A 26,872-nucleotide genomic window follows, 5' to 3' on the forward strand; every position below is an offset into this window, starting at 1 on the left:
CTCCTTTCTCCATGGGTAACCATTGCTATACCCCGAGACCTTGTATCGGTCAGAAGAATAATATTGCGGGAAAGATACACGGCCGCTCTACGACCGGCACACGTATCCAGCTACTTTTATCGAGTCAACCCTTCGACGAGAACCCGTCACTGATCCGCGGTAAATAACCGTGAAACAATGCTTTTGTCGAGAAATGTAAAGTCTGTCGATTCGGTTGGACTGCAAACATTTAGGCAGAGATTCTATCTATTCTTATTTATAATTTTTATAAATAACAAGATGCAGAGCTGGATCAGTTCATATTTTTCTAGTATAGACTGTGAAACTTTGTGTAAAATCATACTTGTCTGAATTAATCACAAAACATAAGAGCCAAATAGAAGTTTTGTTCCACTTTAAGTCATTTTAATAATGCGAAATTAATTCATCCATATTCTTAGTTTATTTTTGAATACTTTTATCATTATTAATTTATTTGTCGAGTTTTACAGTACGTGGTTGAAATCCGCAGTCTACTTATAACAACTTTAATAAAATGGAAACAGTTTAGTTGAGTAATTTAGCAATTAATAGTCCAGTTTATAATTCATAGATTACATGCTCGAGTACACTGTTTTAACTCTTTGTCTAAAGCTTCTTTGCTTTTTTCATCGAAAAATTGATAATCCATTTTGGATTTCCATTCTGTGAATGTTTTTATATTGATTAACAATTGCGATGTTTATATATCTACTTGCAGAAGACTTTAAAGATTTATGAGTCAAACATACTGAACATTATTGTAAATCACTATATGATATGAAATATTACAAAAGCTGTTAAGACGCGATTTGCGATCGTACCGTTCCGTCCTTGCATTCGGGTTTAGGTTACGGTCACTTCGATTATTGCCATGTTTGAGAATCTATTTTTAATGTTCATTTAACGATTTAATTACTTTACGGCACTGGCACGGCCGAGAAGTACCAGATGACATACCTGGGAAGGTTAGCGTGGCCGTACTGTCCTCCTGGCAAGCGACGTGACCTAAACCCGTATAGGGCACAAAAGGGACTCGGCAGCTTTGTTTCCTACAATTTTCACGAGATACAGCGGACGTCTTTGTCAACGACGTCACGACTGTTTGGCGTTAGGCTACCGAGCCAATCGCCATCGAACCATTCGATAAGTGTGTATAATTAGTCGGTCCAGCGCCCCCCTATTTTTTGTAACTTCCTTGTGGAGGGGTTTTTCACCTCCACGTTTTAGCAAAAAAACGAAACTAGAATTAAAATTCCGACAACCGTCGATCATACACCACCCGTTGTTTGTACATAGTTRCTTCTTTATTAAAATATAAGTGTTATTTGGTGATCAACAATCTCACATCCTATCCTACAATCTTTAAATACCTTCGCTGAATATTGGGTTCAGTAGAAGACGTACATTCGGTGCGCAAATATTACCTGCGATCGTGTACGTACCCTTAACAAAAGCTATAGTGATCTTTATTATGTCAGGTAAAATTTCTCTATTTACATGCTTCATTATTAGACAAGTATTTTAAGTTTATTATTATTAGACTACGGATTTTGTGCAAAATGAAAATAGTTCAAAAATACAGAATAAAAGAACCTGATTCGTAAAAGGGTGAATTTAATTTGTAAATGGTTGAATTTAATTTGTAAAAAGATGAATTTAATCTGTAAAAAGATGAATTTAATCTGTAAAAAGATGAATTTAATCTGTAAAAGAATGAATTTAATCTGTAAAAGAATGAATTTAATCTTTGGAAGACGAAGGTGATTTACAAAAGGATGAAATAAGCTTACAACATTTTAATTTACAAAAGGATAAACTAAAGCACAAAAGCCATTGTTTCTAATCCCATCGTAGCTCAATGTATAAGTTCCGTACATAAATTTCGCCGCTTTCTTCCAAATCTCATAGTATCCCTTTATCATAGAATCCCCGGCCATTCGTTATTCATCGGTTAACTCGACCGATTGAACGATCCGGACACGACTTCCGTTTGGCCGTCCGATCGACCGATTCCTTTTTCCCCCGTTATAATAGGATCGTAAAGAGTAGCGGCGTTCTGCGCGCGGCGTCGATGTCACGGAGCGGTGCCGCGAGTTTTTCGGGCAGGAAGCACGGAGAACCGAGCGGATCCGGGCGACGACGGGGACCTGGCAACGGTTCTCGCAAGGATCGTGTGGCCGACGGCCACGAAAATCCGGGGGACACGGATCGTGGGCAACAAGTCAGCGGGAAACGACGCGTAACCGGCCCACTCGCCGCTCCGCACCGCGCCACGCCGTACGGAGCCGCGACAATAAAAATGGGGTGTGCGCGCGGCCGATTCCTCTCCTCGCCGGTAAACAATGCCGGCGATTGAATTATGGCCTCCTTCGATTCTCCCGATGCAACGATTTCCTTGAGCCGCGCCATTGTTCACGATGCTCGCCCGGCAAGCATTGTGACTCCGAAGGGGTAACGATTAATTCTGCTGAATTATTGAGCTTGCTTAGAATCGGGGACGTACCGAGCATTCCTCACGATGGCTACGTATTTTCGTTCGCAATCGAGGTAAATAGTTATTTATCGTTTTCAAAACCAATCTGCACGAATTTATACTCGTTTTTTAACACTTACTTCCATCAAGCTAGTCGAAGAACAATGACAAAGAAGAATAGACGGTGCGATAACGAAATAATGAAAAGTACAATATAAAATCATCATAGAATATTAGATTGGATTAACTCTATCTCTATTAACAAGTGGCGACTTTCTTTCACTTTTCTCTGACCTTGTACAAACGTAAACTTTCGGTTTTATTTTTACTGTTATTTATTAAGCTTGCTAAAGAAACAAGAAAAACACGATCTCAGTTGAATGTTGCCGAAATCTAGCCTCGATCCTGTTCTCAAGAAAGTGACTCTCACGTGGAAACGTGGCGTAAAGGATCTCGCCTTATACGGTGCGCGGGGTGGGCGGCAATGAACATTGGCACGCAACTCGCTCTTTAAACCCGCGAGCCGCGTAATCGCCTCGCGCGTTACGCCGCGATCTTTTCCCGGTAAAACCGCAATTAATCATAATTAAGTGATCGTGGTTCCGTGTCGCGTGGCAGGAATATCTCAGCGAATTCTGCCTACTGACGCGAACGCTATGAAAATGTACACGTTCGGTGCAATCAACGAAAGAATGTGGAGAATGACTAATTGACGATGTCTTCGATTGGTATCACTCGAAACTCAAATCATAATTACGCCACCAATCTTCGTTCATTTGTTCATCATTCATCGCTTCAATATATAGCTGAAACAAGATATTTGCACTGTTAGATTTGATGTTCGACAAATCTGAATTAATCCAAGTTCAAATTAGGACATTGCATTTACAAACACTATCATACAATACAATACTATGCAATACAATACTACATAATACAATACTATACAATACAATACAATAAAATAAAATACAATACAATACAATACAATACTTTACAATATAGTATAGTATAATATAAACATTTAACAAGTTAAGACCACTGGTATTTTATTTTGGTTTGAGTAAAGTTATTAAAAGAACAGATGCATACGCAGCTACTGCATATTGCAAATGGTAGAGACAAGTTTTATGTTACATAAAAATTCGCTGTCTAGTTGTATCTAATACAACTTTGTAATTCTTTCAGTTATATAAAAAAGATTAAACTCTTCTTCACTCTTCCAGCTAGACACATTCAAAAAAGAATATATTAATCTTTAGTGTTACTGAAGATAGTAAATCAGTTGGATCAAACCTAAAGGCATCTTAAATATAAATCATCCGATCGTTAGTGATACTATGATATAAAATCAACGCGAGAAAAAAATAAATAATTTTCAGGTAAGATTTAAAGAAATGATTCCCGAACCACTAATAAATGATCTGCATACCATACTATTTTCATAGAATCGCAGATAACCTGAAATCTCTCAAGATAAACGCAATTAGAGTGTCGGAGCGCGGTTGTGGTCCCGCGAGACGTTCTTGTACCGCTTCGATGGAATAATTCAATCTGGAGGGCACGCGGGCCAAAGCGATCGGGCCTAATCGCCGCTGAACGAGGTTAAAACAGCGGCACCCGCCGCGCCGGTCTTATTTACGCCCGGCAATAAGTCAATTCATCACTCCGCGATTCGGCCTTAAGTGGTATCACTGACTCATACACAGTGCCGTCTAGACAGGCCGAGCCTGTTTCGGACATAAATCACGGCGCGGCGCGGTGCGTAATAATGAGCTCGAGCGAGCCGAGGCGAGGCGAGTTAGCACGCGACCCTTTAAACCGTGCACGAGGTGAAACGAGTGCCTCGTAAGGTGGAAGGGATTAGCGTGCTTGCTACGTGTGTACCCGCACATACTTGATACCAAGAGCCCGCGAGTACTCGCGGAATTCTTTTGCCGTCGCCGTGGAACCACCCCGCCGCACAAAGCCTTAAAGCGCGCGAGAAGCTTCTTTGATTTCCATCTTTGTACATTGGCGCGAAACAGAATTTCTTTTCCCCCCCTGTCTTTGACACCGGCGGAAAAGTTTCGCTCGCTCTTCCGGCGAGCCGTAAGCCGAACTTTTAGAATTTACGTGTCGCCGGATGTATAGTTTGGCTGTGCATGGGGGCTCGATGCATTTTAGCCGCCCGATGCAGTTCTGCTGGGGTGTGAACCACGAAGTGATATGGCTGTTTCATGATGGAATGGAAGTTTCGTAGCGACGCTTACCGAAGGTGAGATTGCGGTAAGGCGGAATTCGCGGGCTTATCGATCTCTTTGGTTCATGGCCGTTGCCCAGGGAAAGGGTTGGGTTGCTCTGATTATTCACCTTTTCACTGGGACCGCCACTTGTCGTTCGTGTTCGCTGACGCCTTTTAAACATTTTTACCGAATCATTGAACAACGGAACGCTCTGGAATATTTGGATTTAGATGAAATTAAACAATTGGCCTATAGATCTTTGGAAAAGGATCTTCAGTATAATTTCCTAAATTTAGGGTCCCAATCTTGAACCCCATGGATAACGCTTTTTAGTGCTTTTTGCCGATCTGACATAGTTTTCACTGATACTGAGCAAAGAATTTGTTCTATAGATCATTTATTACTTTTGAACTCCGGAACCTTCTTCGTTAAAACTCGTCTGATCTCAGATTCTTATTCTCAAAGTAAGAATTTGCGAAGTTAGAACAATTTCAAGCCGTATATATTGTGTTAAATTCAAAACTATGTTTGGCTATCTATGCAAGCCTAGGAGACAATTAAATGCCGTCAACTTTGAATTCAATCAATCCATTTTATACTAAATAGAAAGTTTGTTATATATATATACTTATATAGAATAAAAAATATACTTATATGTTTATTTTATATACTTTAATATACCGTAAAGAATTTTTCCTTCCAACGTATATTTACTTAAACATATGGCACAGACGGCAAAGTCGTATTAGTGTTCGAACACTTTTAGAAGTAACTGTACATCTTCAAACTCCAAGATCCGAAACAAAGCTAATTAGGTTTTCTGACTCCAGTGATCACCGAGATCCACGCTCCCCCAATACTGGTCTTGTAGGTCATTTATCTCGACTCTATTGCTTCTGAATGGTCCTTAATCGTCGCTCCACCTTGACCCAAAGCAGCTCCAGGTGCCAAACAACTCCAAGCTGATCCAATTCGAGCACCGCACCGTTCCCCAGTTCCCACTCGCCATTTTTCATCCTGGAAATTCTCGCGATCGGGCAGCACGCACGTCAGACAAGCAGCCGCCGCGAAATCCAACCCTGCCGATCCTTAGACCTCGTATTTCCGCGGCACACAATAAAACCGGAAATTCCGGCAGAGCCCGGGGGTGCTCCGGCTCGAAATGCCGGCACGGAAGCAAAGTCGAAACGGAGAGCGGGTAACGATAATTGCTCCGAGTACCGCGTATCGTGTCTGGCCGAACGAAATACCGCGAGCCGGCCAGCCGTGCATTTGGAAGTTGCCCAAAGTTTCACCGAGTCGCGAAACGACGTACGCCGGAGTCTCTTCTGGTCTTCCTCCTACGCGTCTCCCTGCTCTCTGCTCCCCGTTACCGCTCGGCAACCCCGCGCTAGGTATTGTGCTCGGGCTGGAACGGCCAAAGAGTGCAGCAGCTTGGAATGGCGGGTCCTTTGATCCTCCCCCGAGGAAACTGCGCGCTGCCTAACGGGATTACCCCGCCCCGAGTAATTGCTCGTGAATGCGCAGATATACGCGCGACAATGGGAGCACGTCGAATACGTGGCGAGGTGACGTGACGTCTGACGTATGTACAAGTGTCTTCGTTGACATGATCGCTGATTGTGACCTTCGCCGCACTGACACCTGGAGGACTCGCAGGATCCGCGATCTGATCAGCGGATCGCGGATTTGCGAGAAATTAGATTAGCTTGAAACAGCGGAAATAATGTAGGAGTAAATCGATGGTGCGCGGCTTGTAAAAAATCGCGAAACTGAAGTAATATTAAATCATTGGTTGCGCAGAATGTCTGATCTAACGTTGCACTATAAATGCACTACCTTTCAAAAATAATAATTCTTTTGCTGCCTTGTTTGTTAACGAGAAATTTTATTTTTTACTCTATAAAATCGTTGAAAGAGAAAAATACCTTTATTGAATATCTATTATTTGCAATCGTTGCATACAGCGTCTTTCTTCTTTTAGAAAAATGCCAACATTCTATCGTCTAATATGAATTCTTATAAGTTAGCCAGTTACCATGGGGTAACCAAACTGCTATTCCTTTGTTCAGTTTTCGGGCATAATCAGTTTTATATTTATCGAATAAATTAATTTGAATCTTTCTATTCGAAAATAAATAAAATAATAAAATACAAAAATTAGACGCCTCGCAGTGATCGACTCCACTACCTTAAATTAATTCGCAGATGTCGGAACCGAATAAAAATGTCTTCCCAAGTCTTAAGATGGAGAACAGGTCGGTTCCGAGGATGGTAAAGCACATTTTCATATACCATAGATAGAAGTGAAACGGAGTGATACAGATTTTTAAATTACAAAACTAGTAAAAGATTTGTATTAAAAAGTGTTAGCACCAAATACAAGTCTGCGTCAATTTATTCACGCAATTCCAATAATTCGGTCGTCCGCCGTACCATTATCGATTCTCGCGCGAACAAAGCGCGAATCTCGCCTTCGAAAACACAAGGACTCGTTCTGGCCGTGTCAGAGTTTGTCTTCTAAACACGAAACGAACGAAAGACGTGGATTCGCAGCCCCGCGGCTACGCTGATTGCGGACAAAGACCCCACGACCCGGACCCGAGGCGTTCTCTCGCCCTCGTCCGAGGCTGCCCTGCGTCCCAATCAGAGACGAAATCAAATTGTTTAACACAGCGGACACCAACTGCTATTTAGAGGTGGCATCTGCCTCGCACAATACGGGGCCGGGATTCCTTGGATGCCTGCGGAGCTACGGCAGCCAAAGGAGGACCGAACCCATTTGTTTGTGCAGTTCAACCAGCACGAGTGTCCCGAAAATTACACCTGTCTCCTGCACCAGCTTCTGCTTTCAATTCTATTGCTCCAATTCCTGAAGCGTCTTCTAAGCAGGATTATAATTTTATTATGTACAATCCAACCCATATATTACTTGATATAATTACTTATTTTATTAAACACTAATTTTGTAATGTGTTTGAACTAGTAACTGCAATATTCTAGCTATGTTGAGGTTTTCTACGCGAATTCTCGTTCTCATATGTTACTTTACAAAAATTAGAATTACGTTTCATTTGTCAGCTAGAATATTACTTAATATAAAAATAAAATAAAATAGCTGTCAAATCCTGTTAAATTATATATTTCTTTAAAAAAGTTCTGGAGCTTAATTGTGGTACTTCTAACAAAAATAGAAAAATGTTAGTTTGTCAAATCATTCTTTTAACCCATTTGCATCATGGTTCTAATGATGTATGTCGTATTATTGAACTGCGGATTCTGTTGTTTTATTGAAATTAAGTATACATTTAAATTAATGCTATCGAAAAACATCGCAGATATTTTGGTACCATCAGAGGGTTAGATATCTATAGTCTCGTAATCGCTAACAACACCGGTATACTTCGAAAATAATGAAAGATCATTGACGAGGTGCTGAGAATGTCATCGCTGGAGTCCTCAGGAATAAATTTTGATCGCGGCCCCATCAAGGAGCAATTACAATAGCTGCGGTTTCCGGCGTGAACGGGTCGCGGCGATGGATCAAACCGATAGCGCGATATACATTTGGTATCGCGACAGACGGGATTTCCCGTAACGAGAGCATATAACGAGGCGAAATTAAGGGGCATTGTGCCTTAAACAGATTGCACACTCGCGCGAACGTGACCGGTGGCCGCGTTCCCCGCACGTACACGCGAAGAGGAGTTAGGCTAGCCTGGCCCTGATAAGGCGGAGGAGAGCGAAACGGGACGACGACGTAGACGAAACGAGGGAGCAGGGGAGAAAGAAATAGATAGAGAGAGAGAGAGAGAGATAGAGCGAGAGAGGGAGCGAGAACGTATATACGGTGCACTCAGCCCCGTGTTTGCCTACACGGAAATCCTCTCTAACGGATTCTAACGCTCGACCGAGCTTGCGCTTTTTCATCTTCGATCGACCGACGATTTTCCCTTGTTACGATTCGACCCGGACCAACGTTTACGACACTGCTCGTTTTTACCAGTCTAGCTGAACACGATTCAACTCGGATTTCTTCTACGGACACTTGTAACCGTTATCTTCATGGTCGCTACTAAAATAATGCGAATTTCTTTTCATATTTTTAACACGGTGATGGATTTCATGCATTCGTAGCACTCTTGATCTTTCTTGGCACAGAACCATGCCTGCGGCACAGTAAATTAACGCTTTACCGACCAGATATTCGGCCGTAAACATTTACGTCATTATAGGGTAATTAAATCTACTAACATTTTTATATTTTCATAACATAACGTTAATACTTACTTTATTCTTATTTTAGCCACTGCGAAAGAAATCTAATATATATATATATATATATATATATATAATTATATAGTAATACGGAAGCTTATCGAGATAAAATATTAGGTTGGTGCATATGAATACTATATACTATTTATCCTGTATAAATACTATATACTATTTAGCCCGTAAAAACTGTCCTAAATGTTTAAAATAGCGATAGTCGCTTGGCGAAAGATCTATATTTTATAAAATGTTATATTTTACTTCATTTAATTTCGCAATTGTTTTGTACGACGTATGCGTAGTTTTCATGGGCTAAACAGTATGTAAATGGAGACAGTCTGAAAAATTCCATACTACAGTTTATTGATCCGAAAAATCAGAATTTCTTGATGACAGACATTTATGAATTAAACTCGCGTTGGGAAAAGTGTATTGAAACAAATGGGACACATTTTGATGAAATTAATAGCTTTTGAAAAAAGATATGCAGTTTTATATACTCGCTTAAAAATCCGACATTTCATATGCACCAACCTAATATATGTATAATAAATTATTGGTTGCCTTGGTAAAAAGCCGATTTACAGGTTACTGGTCGGTAAAATTATTTAAAAGAGAAAATATTTATTGAAAATTGTATCTTACTGTAGATTGCAGAAAATGATGGAAAAAAGTATTATATAAAAGGCTAATGATTATGGAAAAAGACAAAGTATCTGCTTCAACGTTTGCAAAAACTTTCAAATTATTCCCATGGCATCTTTTAAAAGAAAGATACATTTATATATAATTTTAGAAACTTCTCCATTACGTTCTGACACATTACACGATCTCGACGCTGCTTTTAAACTAATAAAATAGTCAGAATAATCTGCAGTAGATGATAATGAAAATGGTCAATGTGAAACCAATATCCCAGCAGTCAATGCCGCCTGGTCGTGTTTGCTCGGTCGTGGAAATTAACGTTTCGTGTGCAAATCAAAGGTCAATTAAAACGAAGACGCTTCTCGATATACGATTAAACTGCAGTGGATAGTTTACAGAGCCGCATTCGAATTGTTGAAACAAAGTTTTACATAGAGATCGAGTTCATCGAATTCGGCGACGTGTTTGCTAGCTAGCTGATTTGGATTGGCTTTCGGAGTTAGTTAGGCAACTGCGAATTGATGGTGTTTGATTATTGGAGCTTTGCGTGGAGCTGCATTAAGCACCGATGTTAGTTTAGCGATCTAACTGTTATATAACGAAACGAAAGCATCCGTTTACGTTCCAAGATATCTATTTATTCGAAGTAAATTTAATGTTTGCGGTAAATAAAAATTCAATACTTATTCTAAGTAAAAATTCAATATATATGCTAAGTAACAATCCAATATTTACGCTAAGTAGAAATTCAATATTTACTATAATTCAAAATTCAAAATTTACATTGAATGAAAGTCTAATATTTGTGCTAAATGGAATAATTTTGATAAGTAAGTAATTTATTCTAGGATCACTGAATTAAGAAATTGTGCTGGAATAGTTAAAATGATTATTGAAGTATTAATTTATGTGAAACACAAGAATGATTTGTATTAAGCCATACCTATTCTGTTTCAGGATACGGAAGCAGCTTATCCAAATCAGCACTGGACACGCACACCCACCTCAGGCAGCCTGGTATGTAGTAGGTAGATATTCCTGAGAAGTTAAAGCTCTTCAATTTTTTTTACTATCTTCAGAAGAGAGTAAAAGCAATTAGTAATTTCGCGAAAAAGTTGCCACACGTCTTCCGTCTAACACGCTACGAAGTATAACTTTATACGCGATTCCCTAACAATAATAATAACAATGAAATCTAAACAATCTTACAGCATTAATACTAGAATATTAATGAAATATTAATCATTGAACTACGGATCTTTACGCAATATAAAGATATCCTAAGTCAATTGTAGTTCAAAAGGAAGATAAAAATGTATTTCAATAATTTCAAAGTTTCATATTTGACCTAGTTATTTTTTTCATAAACTTGCAAAATCTTTAATCTATTAACAAATAAAAGGAACAAAGTTAAAGAATGAAGAGATGAAAATCAAAACAAAATTTTCAAGTTATTCATGGTTTAACAAATGAAATACATTCCAATTTAATTGTCCAACGATTGTCAATAGATGCTCCTATCCCTAAGTTGAAAAGTAATGATTTCTCAATGCTCGATAATCGGCTCCCACAAATAGGAATCGTAGATTCGGCGCACGCGCCGCTAACGCGTTAATTGTTACGCTATTAGGAAGATAATGACGGGTATACAGGAGCATAAGAAAAAATGATTACGCTCGCTATAGAGAAACGAGCAGTGACGCGTGAGCCAATCGACTGCGATTTTGTCAAAGCAATTGCACGGAATGACCTTCACGATTATTACGTCCTGTCACTAATCACGTGCGAGACCGGACCCCTCGATCCTCGACTTTTCAAACGGCACACCCAAAAATGATTTCTACTCATTACCATTATTAACACGTTAAGTGCCAAATATTAACTTCGAAAATTACCTCGATATCAAAGTGAATTAATTATCGAAATCGAAACTAAAATTTCGCCATAGAGAATGTTGGTATAACCCTTTTATATCTTAAAAATCCTAAAAACATTCAGTTTATTCAATAAATTACAATCGAATGAAATTTTAGAACCTAGTTCAAATTTAGTGTCACTATAAAATGGAGGCTCGTAAGTGCACTACGTTATTTTGCACTTGAAATACCGAGTTATAAATTCAAGGGCAATTTCCTTATCAGAGCTCAAATCTGCGAGTATACCCAGAAGCATTAATCTCTTTCTCATTTCATAATGCCACGCTTTACTCTATACTTTATTTTATATTACCTCATTCACCTCGGCGTAAAAAGTATATAGAGGAAAACTATTATGGTTGTTCCAATTTTATATGGCTGGAAAAATTGCTCGCCTAGACATTTATATTCGTAATAATAAAATTTTATAGGTTTCGCAAAAATCGGTCTTAATTAATCCTCCATCTACTACACGGTTTTAATTAAAACGTAAAAGTTCTCTTCGCCCTCATTTTCACTTCAAATTTTTTCTTTTAATAAATGATTCACTGATAAAGCGCTACGTTTTGTTAAAAGCGAGAGTTTTTTCGATACTGCTTATCACTTAATTAGATTCTGAATTACTGCGCACTCTTTGTCACAGAGAAATCATATCAACTTAAGAAATCCTTAATTACAACAAACATATAGTATTTCGAAATATCTATAGACTTATTTGTAAATGTTTTATCCTGTACAGTTTTTCGTAAAACTGTTTTATCCCTAATTATATTTGTTCTGATGAAAACGAATAAAATTATTTTAACCAGCGTTTGAAGCTGAATTCTCCGCAGTGCGACGACCGGTGAGCTCTTCGAACGACCGCATAAACATCATTATTTAGATAACGATCCTAATCGTGATCCAGCATCGAAGCAGTCCGCGCAGCTCAGATTTCGAGAAAATAAAATCAGACTCTTACGACCTCATGCAAATCGGAATAAATTACTGCGCAGAGATCGGGAATGGAAAGAACGAGTTTTCAAAGTCAGGAAAGGGGGTCAATTCGGTGCTTTCTTCGCTGACCAACGTGTACGAATCCTCCCGATGGATCCCGGGGATCCGGGCAACGCTCGTTCCCGTTCCCTCGTTTTCGCAGATAAATGGGTGTACCGCGCCCCTTCCCATTATTAACTTGTAAGTGAATTACCGTTCGATCAAAAGACGATCGGCCCGCCACGCGTTCCGAGGGAGTCATCCGGCGAAACGACCTTTGAGGTCCGTCGATTCAGAAGTCATCCCCCTCGACGTTCCACCCCCTCATAATCGAACAAATGTATTTTTACGGAGACGTCCGGGGAGTTATCGGCGTCATTGTTCCCGGGGTATCTCAGACGAGAGATAATAAGATGCTACCGGCTCATTCTGCGGTTCAAACTTCAATTTATCCTCTATCCCGATCGCAAGGATTTGTAAAGTTTGTTACACGATGAGGATAGGTATACGAATTTATACAGGATGAAACAGTTGAAACTGGTCATCTATATATGCCTTGATATTGGTGATAGAGCAGATGATGGAATAGGCTGCGGATTTGATGCATTTATTAGAAGGACCAATTGGTCAAACACAAAATTGTAAAAGAATTAGAAGAATTTAATGATAATGTTACTCGAAACTTCTTTCTAGGATTATCTCAGTTTCCAAGAAAAATTCAAGCAAACGAAAGACCTGAAATAGAAGCTCGATACAACATTTTTTTCTTATAATTGATAAATAGACAGCAAATCTTTATAAAAAATAAAAATTGTCTGCATCGTTTACAAGACATAAAAGCGAACCGTAAGCTTTCTCGTTTCTTTAATGATTTTAAAAAGTTCAAATTAATATATCAACATTCTTAGCTGTTTTTAAACTTTTTACTGTTGTAAGTTAACTTACTCGTTTTTACCATGAATGCATAAAAACCGCAGTCTATTGATAAGCCGTTAATAGCTCTAGTTCAATTTAATTATGAATTCTCATGTTAAGTTTACCGATCGCAGCAATTTGTACGCGAAAGGATATACCAAGCGCAGAACTTTGATTGCCCGTTTCAAATGAATTACTTTCAGTAGAATTTCCGCGTTTCCGGTTGGATCAAGATTTCGGGATCATGTATATCCGTAATCTAGAGCAGCAGGCACAGGAGAAACGACAGGCTCTCGTGTGTTTCGGTTCGCGAGCAACGTCCGCGCACTCTCAGAAGACATTCGTGCACGCCCTTTGAACCACTCCGTCGTTTCGTTCCTTCCAATTGGAATTATTATGATCCAAACGAACTCTATTCTATTGTAGGGTTGCGATTATATCCTTTTGTACGGCTGTAGGGCACTCCACGGCTGAGCAGTAGCGAAACGACGGTGATGACGCATTGTAAGGCTTTTAAAGGGCGATACAGGGAGGACTGGGAAACAACCGTGTAATGGATAGGTATATGCTCGTCAGGGAGGGGAAACGCGTAAAATAGAAGAAAAGGAAGAGAAACAAAGGAGGGAGAGAGAGAGAGAGAGAGAAGGAGAGAGAGAGAGAAAAGGAGAGAAAAGAGTTAGTTACATTCGACTCGGGCGAAGAAATAAAAATTTACGCGGGCTCGTTTCGTTGTCCCACTATATTTTCCCGTGCTTTTTCTCTTTCCATGAAAAAAATCCAAGTTTCTTCTCATTTTCTTCGGCACGCGAGAACGCGAACTGCTTCGTGCCTCTGGAATCGTTTAATCTTCAGGCAATCTCTCGGGGGAAATAAGGATTTTCTTGAAGATTCGTGGGATTTTCGAATTTTCTTAAACTCAACTTCTTTTGTTCTGCGCGAGGAATTATCCCTTCCATATTTACGCACACATTCGCTCCTATCTGTTGTACATTTTGTTTTATGGAGGCCGGCTAAAAATCAGGTGAAACTTTCGTAAAATGGAAGCTAAATTTCGCGATGACAAAAGTGTTTCATTCATTTTATACAAACTGACGGAATTGAGTTGCATTTTTGCAATCTGAATCCTAATCCACGTTATACTATACTAATACTAATTTTGATTCTAGGGGGTGAACTTTATGTCCTGATTCATGTAACTCAAAGATTATTTCTAGTCTAAATTTTGTTCAGAATCTGCAAATTAAATGTGTATTCGAAGCACAGCAAACCAAGAATTAAGAAAACTAAATACCCTGGACTTTGTTCGATTTTTATTTAAATAACAGATATATTCGACGATTTGTCATAGAAGTGTATTTATAACTTCAATAAACTGTAAAATAAGCTATTAAATCGCACACTACGTAATTTTTTTATGTTTTACTTTTATATTATAATATCATTTTTGTTCTTTTTTTATATACTATTTATAAAGTTATTCCAAACTATGTACATGAATTCCATGTAACTCGATAAGGGACTTATTAGCCCGTTAATAAAAAATAATAATAATAATAATAATAAAAGAATTGAGCGCATTTGGTTCTCGGCATCCATTGCGCGGAAGTATTGCCTCAGGACATAAAGGGTCAATAGAAATCGAGTAACGTTAAGGAAACATGGAATCGTTGAACTCATCGAGACCGATTTTACGATGATTTTCCAGATCCATACCAAATGTTCGGAGCGACGAGCAGTCGCCTCGCAAGCTCCGGTTCTGGTCAGATTCAGCTTTGGCAATTTTTGCTCGAGCTGCTCTCGGACTCGAGTAACGCCGCGTGCATTACGTGGGAAGGAACCAACGGCGAGTTCAAGTTGACTGACCCCGACGAGGTGGCGAGACGCTGGGGCGAAAGGAAGTCCAAGCCTAACATGAATTATGACAAATTGTCCAGGGCTTTGAGGTGAGTGACGTTCCGTGAACCTTGAATCCTCCCTCCGCATTTCGTCCAATTGCTTATGCACAGTGATCGCGTATTTAGCGACAGCGTACGCTCGCTGATGAATATTATGCTCGGACAGTTCATAGAGTTTCGCACTTCAATTGAAAAATACAAAAGAATAACTTTGGAAGATTTTCTTTGAATTACTTGTCGCAGGATCAATGGGACGAGGACATTAATTAGTCAGAACGAATGCATTTCCAATTATGTATCTATAATCAGCTGCCGAATGGAATGAACTATCTGAATGATACAATGTCATTATCTATTCAGAGGCAGAATTGATGTCGAGTCACTTCATCTACGCAATTTTGATTTTACATTTGTGCATCATTTTTCTATTGTTCTTTACATATTAACTACTGCATCGTTTTTGGAATAATTTAACACTAAACCTACCGAGTATTGAAAGCAATTATTATATATTGTTCTATGAGAATGACAAGACGGAATTTATTTATACTTCTCGCCATTTTTATAATAATGGACGCTCGAATTCACCAATTGTTTGAATAATTTCTTATGACAGAGACTTTATTACTTGTACAACTAAAATATTCCTCTGTTACGTATTTCCCATTACAAGTCTATCGTAAGTGCATAGAATATATGTACTATCATTTTTATATAATATGTATTATCATTTTTATTTGAATTGTATATATTCGTAAACAAGAAGATCTAATTTATGAAGAAAAACAACAAATTTTCACCAATCTTAAAAATCTGAAAAACCACCCCCGTAGTCGACCCGCGACGAATAACGCTCGAACGCCTCGAAAAAACGAGAAGAAGCGCAAAGAGAGTAGGAGGGGACACGGGAAAACCGAAAAGGAAGAGGAGAAATCCATCAAACGCCAACATTTAATGGATAAACGTCCGTATTGAAGATCCGGAGAGAAAGTAAATTCGTTCGGGTGCGCAGCCAGCCAGTCAGCAAGCCAGCCAGCCAGCCGGTCGGGGTGGGAAGGTAGCGCCCAGACGTGGGTGGCGAGGGGAAGCAGAAATTTCAATCACCGACAGTCAGACCGACGGCAGACGCGGCTATTATTTTTCGATCAGATCGACTGATTATATTACGCGACTGCTCGCTCATCGGCCTTCCTTCGTTCGCCTCCCTCTCACCACCTTTAGGCGGCGATGCCACCGCGACCGATTCCCGTCGAAAACGCGTAGAGAGGCAGTCGTCGCGAGAGAAGTTTTTCAGCGGACGAGCCGTAACTTCGACGAAAAAAACCGTCGTTTCCGTCGCCGCGGAAGCGGCGTCGTTATCGGCGCTGGCAAATAGAATTTATTAAATAAGACTGCCGCCGGGAACCAAGCTGAAAACCCACTCTTTGCTTCTACTCGCGCGCGAGCCCGCGTCTGCATGCTTTTATAGCCGCACGGCCATTTCGCGCGGCCGCCTTCGTAAATCGCGACTTTTATGGCGGAACACGTCCGCGGTCTGGCTCGATCGTATCTCACGCGAAACCGGGGGATGCGGAGGGCAACTGCGAGAGAAAAAAAAAGAGGAGACGAAACAAAAATAAGGAAACCGACCGAGGGTTTGTTCCACTCGTCCGGACGAATAAAGCGAGACCTTTATCGCCCGGGATCTTCGCGGCGCGGTTCGGCCTCCGATCGAGGGAGAAATATGACCGGCGAACGTTCGATGAAGCTTTTTATTCCCGGTGTTTCCGAGTAGGAAGCGCAGGAAATCGATGGTAACTTCGATTTTCTGACTCTTTTTCAGCCGGGATATTTTCCGAGAAAGTTTGCCGTCGCGCGAGCCTGAATAATGGGCCATGATCGTACCCTCGACTCATCCGGTTGCGGTTCGAGTGCTGTTCTTCGTTGATCGTCAAAGTATTCTCAAATTTTGTTGCTGTTTGGCGGGTGCTGAAGTTTTCGAAATTATGTTTTCAGTTTAAAACGAGTAAAGTAGACCTCGGTTTTAACAAAATCAAACAATTAGTCGTGGAGGAATAAGTAAACTTAGAGAATAATTTGAAGTTAAAATATGAAAAATGTCTTTTGACACTAGGTAGAAATAGTGTTAAGAATTCTAGATGTTTATTGCAAGTAGTGAAGACAGCCACCTACTATATGAACTACCTAGTTATATGATCTGATTGTTCACGTAAATGGAGTTTCACTGTATCCCCATTTCATGACGTATTTTACTTGTCTGATCACATGTTGCTCATATTCTATTATTCAGGTTATAGACGACCTCTATTATGCATGCCTGACTATGAAGTATCCTCTTCTACTTTCCTAATCTCCTAGTCTGAGCACAAACATCCATATTCCCCTTACATGATCATATGAACCGTCCAGTGCACACATCGATTAACTCCACTTTTTGAAAAATCTTAAATTTAAGTGTCAAAGCACTTGGTATAGTCATAACTTTTTATATTTATAATAACTTTCCTGAATAATAAAAATTAACACCATTAAACGGCAAAATTTTTTTGGCCATTGAAAAATAAGTAATTTATTTCAGAAGCCATTTCGATTAACTCCATACTCTAATGTAATCGTTGTTTTGTTGCCATGCATCAATGCTTTTTTTTTAAACAGCCGAAGATGTTTCCCCCTCTCAATAATACTGGTAATAAAATCGCATTGGCAAACAGATAAAAAAAATGTTTGTTTGGCCAGAAACTGAAGGATCTCGTGGGTCTCAAGAAAGGGCATAGCCGATTAAGATGGTCAAAACTGCCCTTAGAGGTTTTTCAATGAGTCATATACCGTTCGATAGCTGACCAATAAAAACTCATCTGCGCAAAATTTTAACCCTGTAACTTGTCCGTGAGGGTAGTTACAGGGTAAATTAGATTTCGCGGTTTTCCGGCATTTTTCCACCTTTAGCGGATTTCTAAAATTTTGAAAAAAATATGGCTTATTTTGGACATCAAGCCGGATGTTATAGAATTTTGTCAGGTAAAAAAAATTTTCCCGTTAAAATCAGGGTCGCCACAGTAATATTCCTGATGAATTAATCACAAATAATATATTATAACAGAACTGTCAACATTCATTTTTATGGAAAAGCTGTAATAAAAATATATAATAACTAACTTTTTCTGTAATGAAAAACTTAAAAATTTAAAGACTGAATTTAACTTTACTGCTTTTTTCAGTTGCCAAATTGATTAACTCCACCAGTCACATAAAAACTGTAACATTACCGACGATTATTTTTTGGCTATTCTTTCTTGTTAATTTTATACATCGTTAAATGAAAGCTATATCTGTATTTATGCATTCTACATTATATATGTGAATCTATGTTATAACAGGAATTTTAAAAAACAATGTACATCATTTCATCGCGTTTCTCGACTTTTTGTTTTATGGAGTTAGTCGATGTGTGCACTGAACGGCTCATATACGGTTTATTTCTCACTAGTTTCTCACTCTGCATCTGCTACAACCGTCTGACAATGAACTACCCTCATACTCTTTTCTAATCTAATATTAAACTGAGCATAAACATCTACATTCCTCTTGACTGATCAACGCATACTCTGGCAGCATGGTATACATGGAAATGCACAAATTTCTGACATTAGAGATGAAAGTCCGAAATATTCTAAAGATCAGGCATAACACTGATATTAGTTTCAATATTGTCATATCGTAACCGCTAGCTGGAAAATCGATTTTAATACTGGTATCTGGTGTCTATATGTGTAAAAAATATCGAAATATATATTGTTATGTGACGTCCATACCGGTAAAAATACCAAAATATTAACAGGTTTAATACCAGTTACAAACCTCAAGTTTAATTAGAATAATACCATATGCGATCGTATCGCAACATTGTGACTGGATATAGGTAAAAAATATATCGATATTTCGATTTCTATAAAGGATACAAAGGTACAGCCGAAAAATACGGATATAATTATTAGTACTTCATATACCGTATGCACCGATCTGTGTCTCAAACTACTGCGGTCCTGTAGATCTCTAAGCTTCCCTTACAGATTACTACGCACCAGGTGAGATAATTTAACGGTTGCATAGAAGGCAATTTTGAATTATGCTTACAGGTACTACTACGACAAGAACATCATGACGAAGGTGCACGGGAAGAGGTACGCGTACAAATTCGACTTCCAGGGGCTGGCAGCGGCGACGCAGCCAGCGGCCGCGGACCCGGCCGCGTACAAATACCAAAGCGAGCTGTTCATGTCCGGGTACGGGCACGCGAAGCTGAACCTGATGCCGCCGCCGGCCGCCTCGGTGTCGGTCTCCGTTCCCGGCGGCCTGTTCCAATCAGCGTCCAGCTACTGGTCGACGAGCCCTGGCGCGAACCTGTACGCGGGTCACCACACGGCCTCCGGCCATGTGCCGCCCCATCTGGGCACCTACCCCCACTACGCATGACCCACCGCCGAGCATTGGGGCGCACTGGGTACGCCACGTTAACGAGTTTCTACCGAAAGAATTAAACGACCACGTTGTACTCGACTACTGGTCAACGTGGACCGTCAGCCAGGCTGTACAGTTTTCCCGTCGTTCGTCTCTTTCCTATAAGCTGACATCTTGAACGGATCGAATCTTACAACGTGTCTGCCCTTTTCCGCTTTCTTGTGACTACCCTCGTGTGGTCCTTGGTTGTCCAAGTTCCACTTAGCGGACAATGCTTACGCCATCGCTATTACGGTGGCGCATGTTTTCATTGATACGGGTTTTACACTACAAATACAACCTTTTGCAGGTTATGTTCAATTTTAATTAAAATCAAGCTTATTCTTTTCCAGATCGTATCGAACTTTCCTCGAATCTGGTGCATTCTTTGGCGATTCCTTTTGATCTTTAGATTATTATAGAAACACACTTTTGTGGGTCATATATACCTTTCTGAAGTCAAATTCGATCACTTGTAGATCACCTCTATTCAATTTAAATACACCCTTCTGCAAATCAAATTAATCTCGTGGGTCTCTCGAGTATAAAACAATATCAGATACGTAGTTTATGTTTTATATTGATATTTAGCTGTGTTTATGTTAAGCAGTTATACGGAATAATTTATAGTGATATGAAAAACGTATGAACTGCGTTATTGAATATATTATTACTTTATTAGATTTTATATTGTAACGTATTGTGTATCTCGACAATCAGCGAGAACAGAATGTCGATGGAAAATGATGTCTGTGGAATTAGAGTATCAATGGAAACAGAACGTCTGTATATCGATGAAATAATGTCGAGGAAATCATTGTCCATCAAGTGGAATGGACCTGACCGAGTTAATATTTGAAGGTACACGTGTCCGAGCATTTCGATATAAAGACGAATGGAGGTTAATTCTGTAGCTACAAGGAAAAACGCCACAAGGTGGGGTATAAAAAATTTAAGTTTATGAATTTACATATTTATAAAAAAAAGCGGAACAATTTCTATACACTTAAAGATATTACGTAATTTGAAACACTACTAATACGAAGCATTAGCGATTACAACATTAGGCGACAATATCTCGAAAGGGGAAACATGTGACTTGCGACGTTCTTCCTTGCAGTCACATAATTATTCTGCAGAGCTCTGCCACTGCATGGTCCCTCTCTTCGGTTTCAATACTACGTTGAATTTTGCACATTTGTGAATAGACTGCAACTCTATGCAAGAAAATTAGTTCAACTAGAACAACACGAAATTGTGTCGAATAAATGGCAGATCTCTGTCCTGAACCAAACAAAATTCAAAACCAGAATAAAATATCTCGAAAATATTGAGATAACGTCATTTACAAAATGCTGAATTAGTATAGTCCATCAAAATACTCCAAAATTTTACGGGAATAACACGACGAAGCACTTAAATTGAAAAAATTTAGGAACGTAGAGAGTCTATTTAACAAATTGAATTCACCGGATTCAGGGGCTATTTCACGAACGAAAATACGAGATTTGGAATTATTGCGCGAACAAATTCGAAACCTATTTTGGAGGACGTGTCAATCGACGATACGTATTTTGGTATCGTGTGCCGGTGCAACCGTGTTTGATTCGCTTCGTTCAAAATAACGTGTTGGAGCGAAGTATCGATCACGCGTGAAAACTGTACGAGGACCACCATCGATTCACGGCCGACGGTGCGCCCGAATTATTGTAAGAACGTTGTACATACAATATAATGGATTGCGTAAGTACAGGGTCGCACGTTCGCAGGACGATTCTCGATAGTCGATTTATTCGTGATGCGAGATCGAGTTCCCCCGTTTCGCTCCAAGAATTTTTGAAAATGTTTGACGACATTCAGACCAGATTTGCCGGTTGTGTAAATTTATTTTCAAATCGAAGTGTTCTCGTTTTTAACATACTGAAAATATGAAAAATTCTACTCTAAGTTGACAGGATTCCCGAATTTTATACGTTCGATGTGTGAATTAGGAAGCTAGTTTATGACATTCTTGGAAGAACTTGCAATTTTGTACACGAAGACAGAAAATAAGGTCGTTTGTCGAGAATGATTCTGTTGAAGGGAACGTCGTCCTGTGCGGGAATAACAAACCGGCGAGCCTCCGTAAAGCAACGCCGGCATTTCCGACTGGATGGAATCGAGCATGCACATTTTAAGGACACTACGTGCTAACGACGACGCGAGGGAATCGAAGTGTCCAGTTGAGATGAATTTCTGTAAACGCTTTCGCAATCGGTGCTTGCACGAGATATGCTTGAAAATCGAAATCTAAATGCGACCATCTAATCTTATCGTACTAAATTCATTTTAATCGCTTCACGAATCTTTCCTTCGACTAATATAGGAAATGAAGTTCTGCGAAAATAATTCGTCAATTTGTGGCATCGATGATCGGCGGCCAGTTCTCAGTTGAAATTGTTAACAATGAGTCGTCGATTGCGAAAGCGTGAACAATCACGCGTTGCGGCGCCATGAAACCTCGATCGTCGACGAAATGTGCGAAATGTTCGATTCAGGCCATGAGTAATGCGTGTATTATAAACTCTTTTAACTTATTTGTTACATAACGATGTATAGATAGAGGAACCGCATATCACCGTTCGTAAAAAAAAAGACAAAAAAAAAAGAGAGAGAGAAAAAAGTCATCGTGAGGCATGCTTCTCGAGGTTGGCGCACGTTCAAGGGACGCGCGCTCGCATTGGTACTTTATTTTTCTTTGGGAGGTGTTCCTTCTACGGCCCTTGTGACACACTGACCAACCAGACGGTATGATTTTACAACGAATTTTCGAGATATACTGGTTCGGTCATGGCAACCTGACTCAATCACCAGCGACCAACGAAAAATTTTTACTATTATTGAGCGGTCCACGGACTAGCGAGCGATTTTCGCCCCGGATTAGCGATGGCCGAGCTATTCTCCACGATTCTTCCCCCCGGATGTTCGCGAACTATTCGAAACTAGCCGTTCACCAACGAAAATCTCAATTTCTCAGATGTTTCGACGAGCCTTGATTTTTTGTCCAGTGTTCCGAGACGTTTATGTAGTTTTATTAAAGTCTAGAAAATTCTTTACAAACAGCTCGATGAAAAGACTGCAATCAGAAATGTAACAATTTTGAAAACGATAGGTTGTCTTTGAAGATTGTATCCCCAGAATCTTATACTTCTTATGGTTGGCTGTTAAAGACTAAGAACATAGTTGCAGTGACCACGGTCTTCGAAAAAATCTCTCTGGCAGAGTCGCGATCAGGCTCGAATTTCTGGAACGACCTAACAAGATAATAAATTAGTACTATGTAACGAGAGAATAAAACTTGGCGTGTACAATAGAGCCTCCTGTATACCATCTAGAAAGACGAAACAGAATAACCGTTCTTCTAATTCCATATTTCACTGGTCCAAGTACAAATTAGAAAAGCAAACAATTTACACGTGTAAGCGACAAAATCCAAAAACTAAAAGGACTACTTCCTTAACCTTTCGACTACGGCAGATTTTGATACATACCGTGCACAGAGCACGGACATAGTACAATCACAACCTATACTATGAATGACGGTGCGCACATATTTTAGATTTAAATGGTCAAAATGGTCAAAATGCTGAACCGTATTACATACATTCGTTAATAATAATAGTGATAATAGTGATAATAACAATAACAACAATTTCTGATAAAATAGTCTATCAGAAGGAAACTTCCAACATCAATAAGCGCTGACGGTGGTCCAAGGGTTAAGGAACAGTGTTTAGCGGATCTTTGAGATCCGGAAGCACAGGCGCAGGTAAAATTGTCAAACTGTTGAAACGCTAGATGATAAGGCATGTTTAAGAATCGAAGGCTCTACTGTAGGTGGCCAGGAGATCGATCAACCGCCGACCAATCGCCCATCCCAACGAAAGCTCGAGTCGCAACAATCGGAATTCCAAAGTACAACGTCGAGTCATATCAAAGCCGAGCGTAAGATCCCCGTAGCCGCGTTCTCACCGTCGTTCATCGCCGATCAGCCGCGAGTGATGCGGTCGCTCTATCTATGTGGGAAGAACGGTGGGACAGGGTCACCAAGGAGAGGCCGGAAAAACCGGGCCGAGAGTCTCGGGCCCGGAGAACCCGTCCAGCGGGCCAGCTGAACAAGGCGACCCAGCCCGCCGCGATAAGGTGTACCTCTGTCGAAGAAGCGTAACTCCTTAAGTCGTATACTGTATCATACCATTCGTAAGACCCCAAGCATCCCTAGAATTACTCTAACGATTAGCGTACCGGGCCCGTCGCGCGCTCCGCAGAATCGTCCACCGACGGCCGCTCGCGGAAACTGGCGAAGGCAACAAGATGGCCATCTGAATCCAAAAGATTCTTGACATTTCGTATGGTTCTTTGATCCTGACGATCGCGAAAGCTTTCGGATACTTTACCAAAAGATTCGAAGGCTTTTCGGAAACGCTGGCTTGAAAATGGTTATCGAGGTAAGCATTAATCCCTCGCTTTGTAATGGCGTCTCGAAGACGTTGCGATGTCAAAGACTGTTATGATGCAACAGTATATCGTAGCAAGATAATCGTTTACCGCTGATTTTCAAGTAATACAAAAGCTTTCAAACCATCTCAAATTGTCGTGTGCTGATAACAAATTGTTAAGGACTATGTGCAATATAAAAAACAGCACGAACTTATAGACTAAATGAATAGTGTCTCTTGATTTGACCCTGAGGACTTGATTGCAAGGCAAGAGATTAATGCGGTATAGATTTTTAACAAAATAGTGATTCTTTATATCCAACAGGTGTTACAATACTTGCGAGTAGGACTGCTTTCGTAAATACTATCGACGTAACCAAACACCTGTGAACGCAGAGAAATAAAGAACAGTGCGGTTTTTCTCTTTCGAAAGAGAACTCGAATTCTAATAGTGAACGACGAAATTTCTTTGATAATTGTAGCGAAAAGTGAAGAGGTAGAATAACGAGACGAATCATTTTCGGGCCAAAACAATTCGAAATCCGATCTGACTCGTGTCCAGGCCATCGCGGAGCGACGCCAAGTCCGTTCGAGCCTGATTTTCCAAGCTGGTTCTGCAGAGCGTCGGGGGCTCTAATGTAGATAGGGTGTTTTCATGTGTAGCGTAGGCGTGTAGAGGACATAGTCATAGCGCGAGAATGTATTAACGTGTGCGCGATCGAGCGAAACCGATAATCTGTGTGCACGAGCGAGGAGCGTGTGCGTGTATAAGCGTAAGGTTTGCATGAGTGCGTGCGAGTGGGCGTGATTCTCGAAACCTGTACCGAGGATGATGATGATAATAATAAAGATGACGATGACGACAATGACGGATGAGTGTGAGCGAGAGAATGCAAGAAAAAAAGGAGCGGACGAGACGGGTTGTTTGGCACTAGCATAGACCGCGTTAGGCTAGGTAGATAAGCGACCCCTTCGAGTCAGAGGAGCCGAGTTTCGTCGGAGGTCGGAAGACTCTCTCTCGTCACCGCCATCATCATAGTCACCGGGGTAGAAAGCAAAAAAAAAGAGGAGAGACAAAGAAAAGAGAAGAAGGAGAAGGATCGAGAGACGCGTGGACGTTGAAGGGACACAGCAGTCGGTCGGGGAGGGGTGCGGGGGAAGGGGCGCTGTTGTTGTTCTTGTTGTCGTGCGCTTGTATTAAAGTCGCCATGTTCTAATTAAACGTGCCGACGGGGTTGTATCAGTCGTCGGCAAAATCAATGTGGCTCTCCCTGTATCTCTCTGGTGTCTGTGCACCGCATCTATACGGACGGAGATTGCGTAACGAAATGTACGGCTGCGTTCGCATGCGCACGAGCTCGCTCGTGAGCTCGTTCGCGAGCTCGCAAGCGGGTTCGAGCTTTGTGCTGGCAAAGTTACCGCCGGAGGAAGAGGTGGAAGCCTGGTAATACCTGTTCCCTGTCTCGCTCCGGCAGCGTAAACGAAACTCAGAAAAATAGGAGACAAAGGGGAAAGGAGAGGACACAAAGGACAGCTACGAAACGAGGATGAGAGACTCCTGGAGGGGTTGAAATGAAGAAAAAAAACAGCCCGAGAGAGAGAGAGAGAGAAAGAGAGAGGAAGACAGAGAGGGAATAAGAGGGGGTGATGGAGTGAAGAAGAGAGAGAGGGACAGAGGAAAAATAAGCAACACACGGTAGGTCAGCCTTGGTTGTCGGCGGTTGGCGAATTGGTCGGGTTGCCATGGAGAACGCCGAGGTATTCCCTGGATTCGGGTCCGCCCCAACGGGAAACCCCCATTCGGGAAATTCGTGGCGTCGCCGAAGCCGACGCGATGCCGAAGGTTTAGCCCGGCTCGGCTAATCGATTCTGCTACCAATCAGCGCCCGCGCTGTTCCCTCCTCGTCCTCTCCAGCAAGACTGTTCACCCACCCATCCCTCGACAACCCTCTCTCGACCCTTCTTTCTACCCTCTTCACCCTTCCAACCCTGACCACCCCCGTCTCCTGCCCACCATCACCTTGTCTCCACCTACACGTGTCCTTCGCGCTACCACTTAGCTACCAGGCCAGCCGTCTGATCCTCTGTGTACGGTTATTACCACCGGATAGGAGTCGGCTTCTTGATAGAGGCAACCGGGACTGAGTGCCCGCCAATCGACGCTTTAACCCCTTTCTCGGTATTTCCCTTGTTTAAGGGGAAAGTAACGTGCAGCGCTGTTGAAAAGGGGTGAGGAGAGGTTTTTCGGTAATAGTTGCCAGTAATTAGAAAAGATCGACGCCTTTGTCCACGCGCTGTTACGTTTTCACTCGTGACGCGAATGCTTTGAGAGCATCTCGTTCGGGGACGACACTTCACACCGGAGGGCTTCAAACGTTTTTTTTTCAAGTTTTTCTGTTTTATTTTCGCCAAGATTGAGAGCGAGATACAGAGAATTGAGAAAGGTGGAACTGGGGTAATCGTGGCTATGGTTTGGGAACGAGTGAAATCTAATTAGTTCCCCCATTGCGGAAATTTGTAATATTTTTGTTCTTTGCTTTTAATTATAACCATTTGG

At 40.8% G+C, this 26,872-nt stretch overlaps 1 protein-coding gene across 1 annotated transcript in view; it reads left to right on the plus strand.

The window, feature by feature from the left end:
* Positions 1-25,454, plus strand: part of Ets65a (DNA-binding protein D-ETS-3) — an 87,750-nt gene extending 62,296 nt beyond the window's left edge. Inside the window, exons 4-6 of the mRNA XM_078184700.1 lie at positions 10,597-10,656; positions 15,151-15,388; positions 19,477-25,454. Coding sequence (XP_078040826.1) covers positions 10,597-10,656; positions 15,151-15,388; positions 19,477-19,813 — 635 coding nt within the window. The 3' untranslated portion in view covers positions 19,814-25,454. The remainder of the gene's footprint in view (positions 1-10,596; positions 10,657-15,150; positions 15,389-19,476) is intronic.
* Positions 25,455-26,872: the final 1,418 nt, after the last annotated feature.

Source organism: Augochlora pura, chromosome 7, assembly GCF_028453695.1.
Source record: "Augochlora pura isolate Apur16 chromosome 7, APUR_v2.2.1, whole genome shotgun sequence".
Taxonomy (NCBI): domain Eukaryota; kingdom Metazoa; phylum Arthropoda; class Insecta; order Hymenoptera; family Halictidae; genus Augochlora; species Augochlora pura.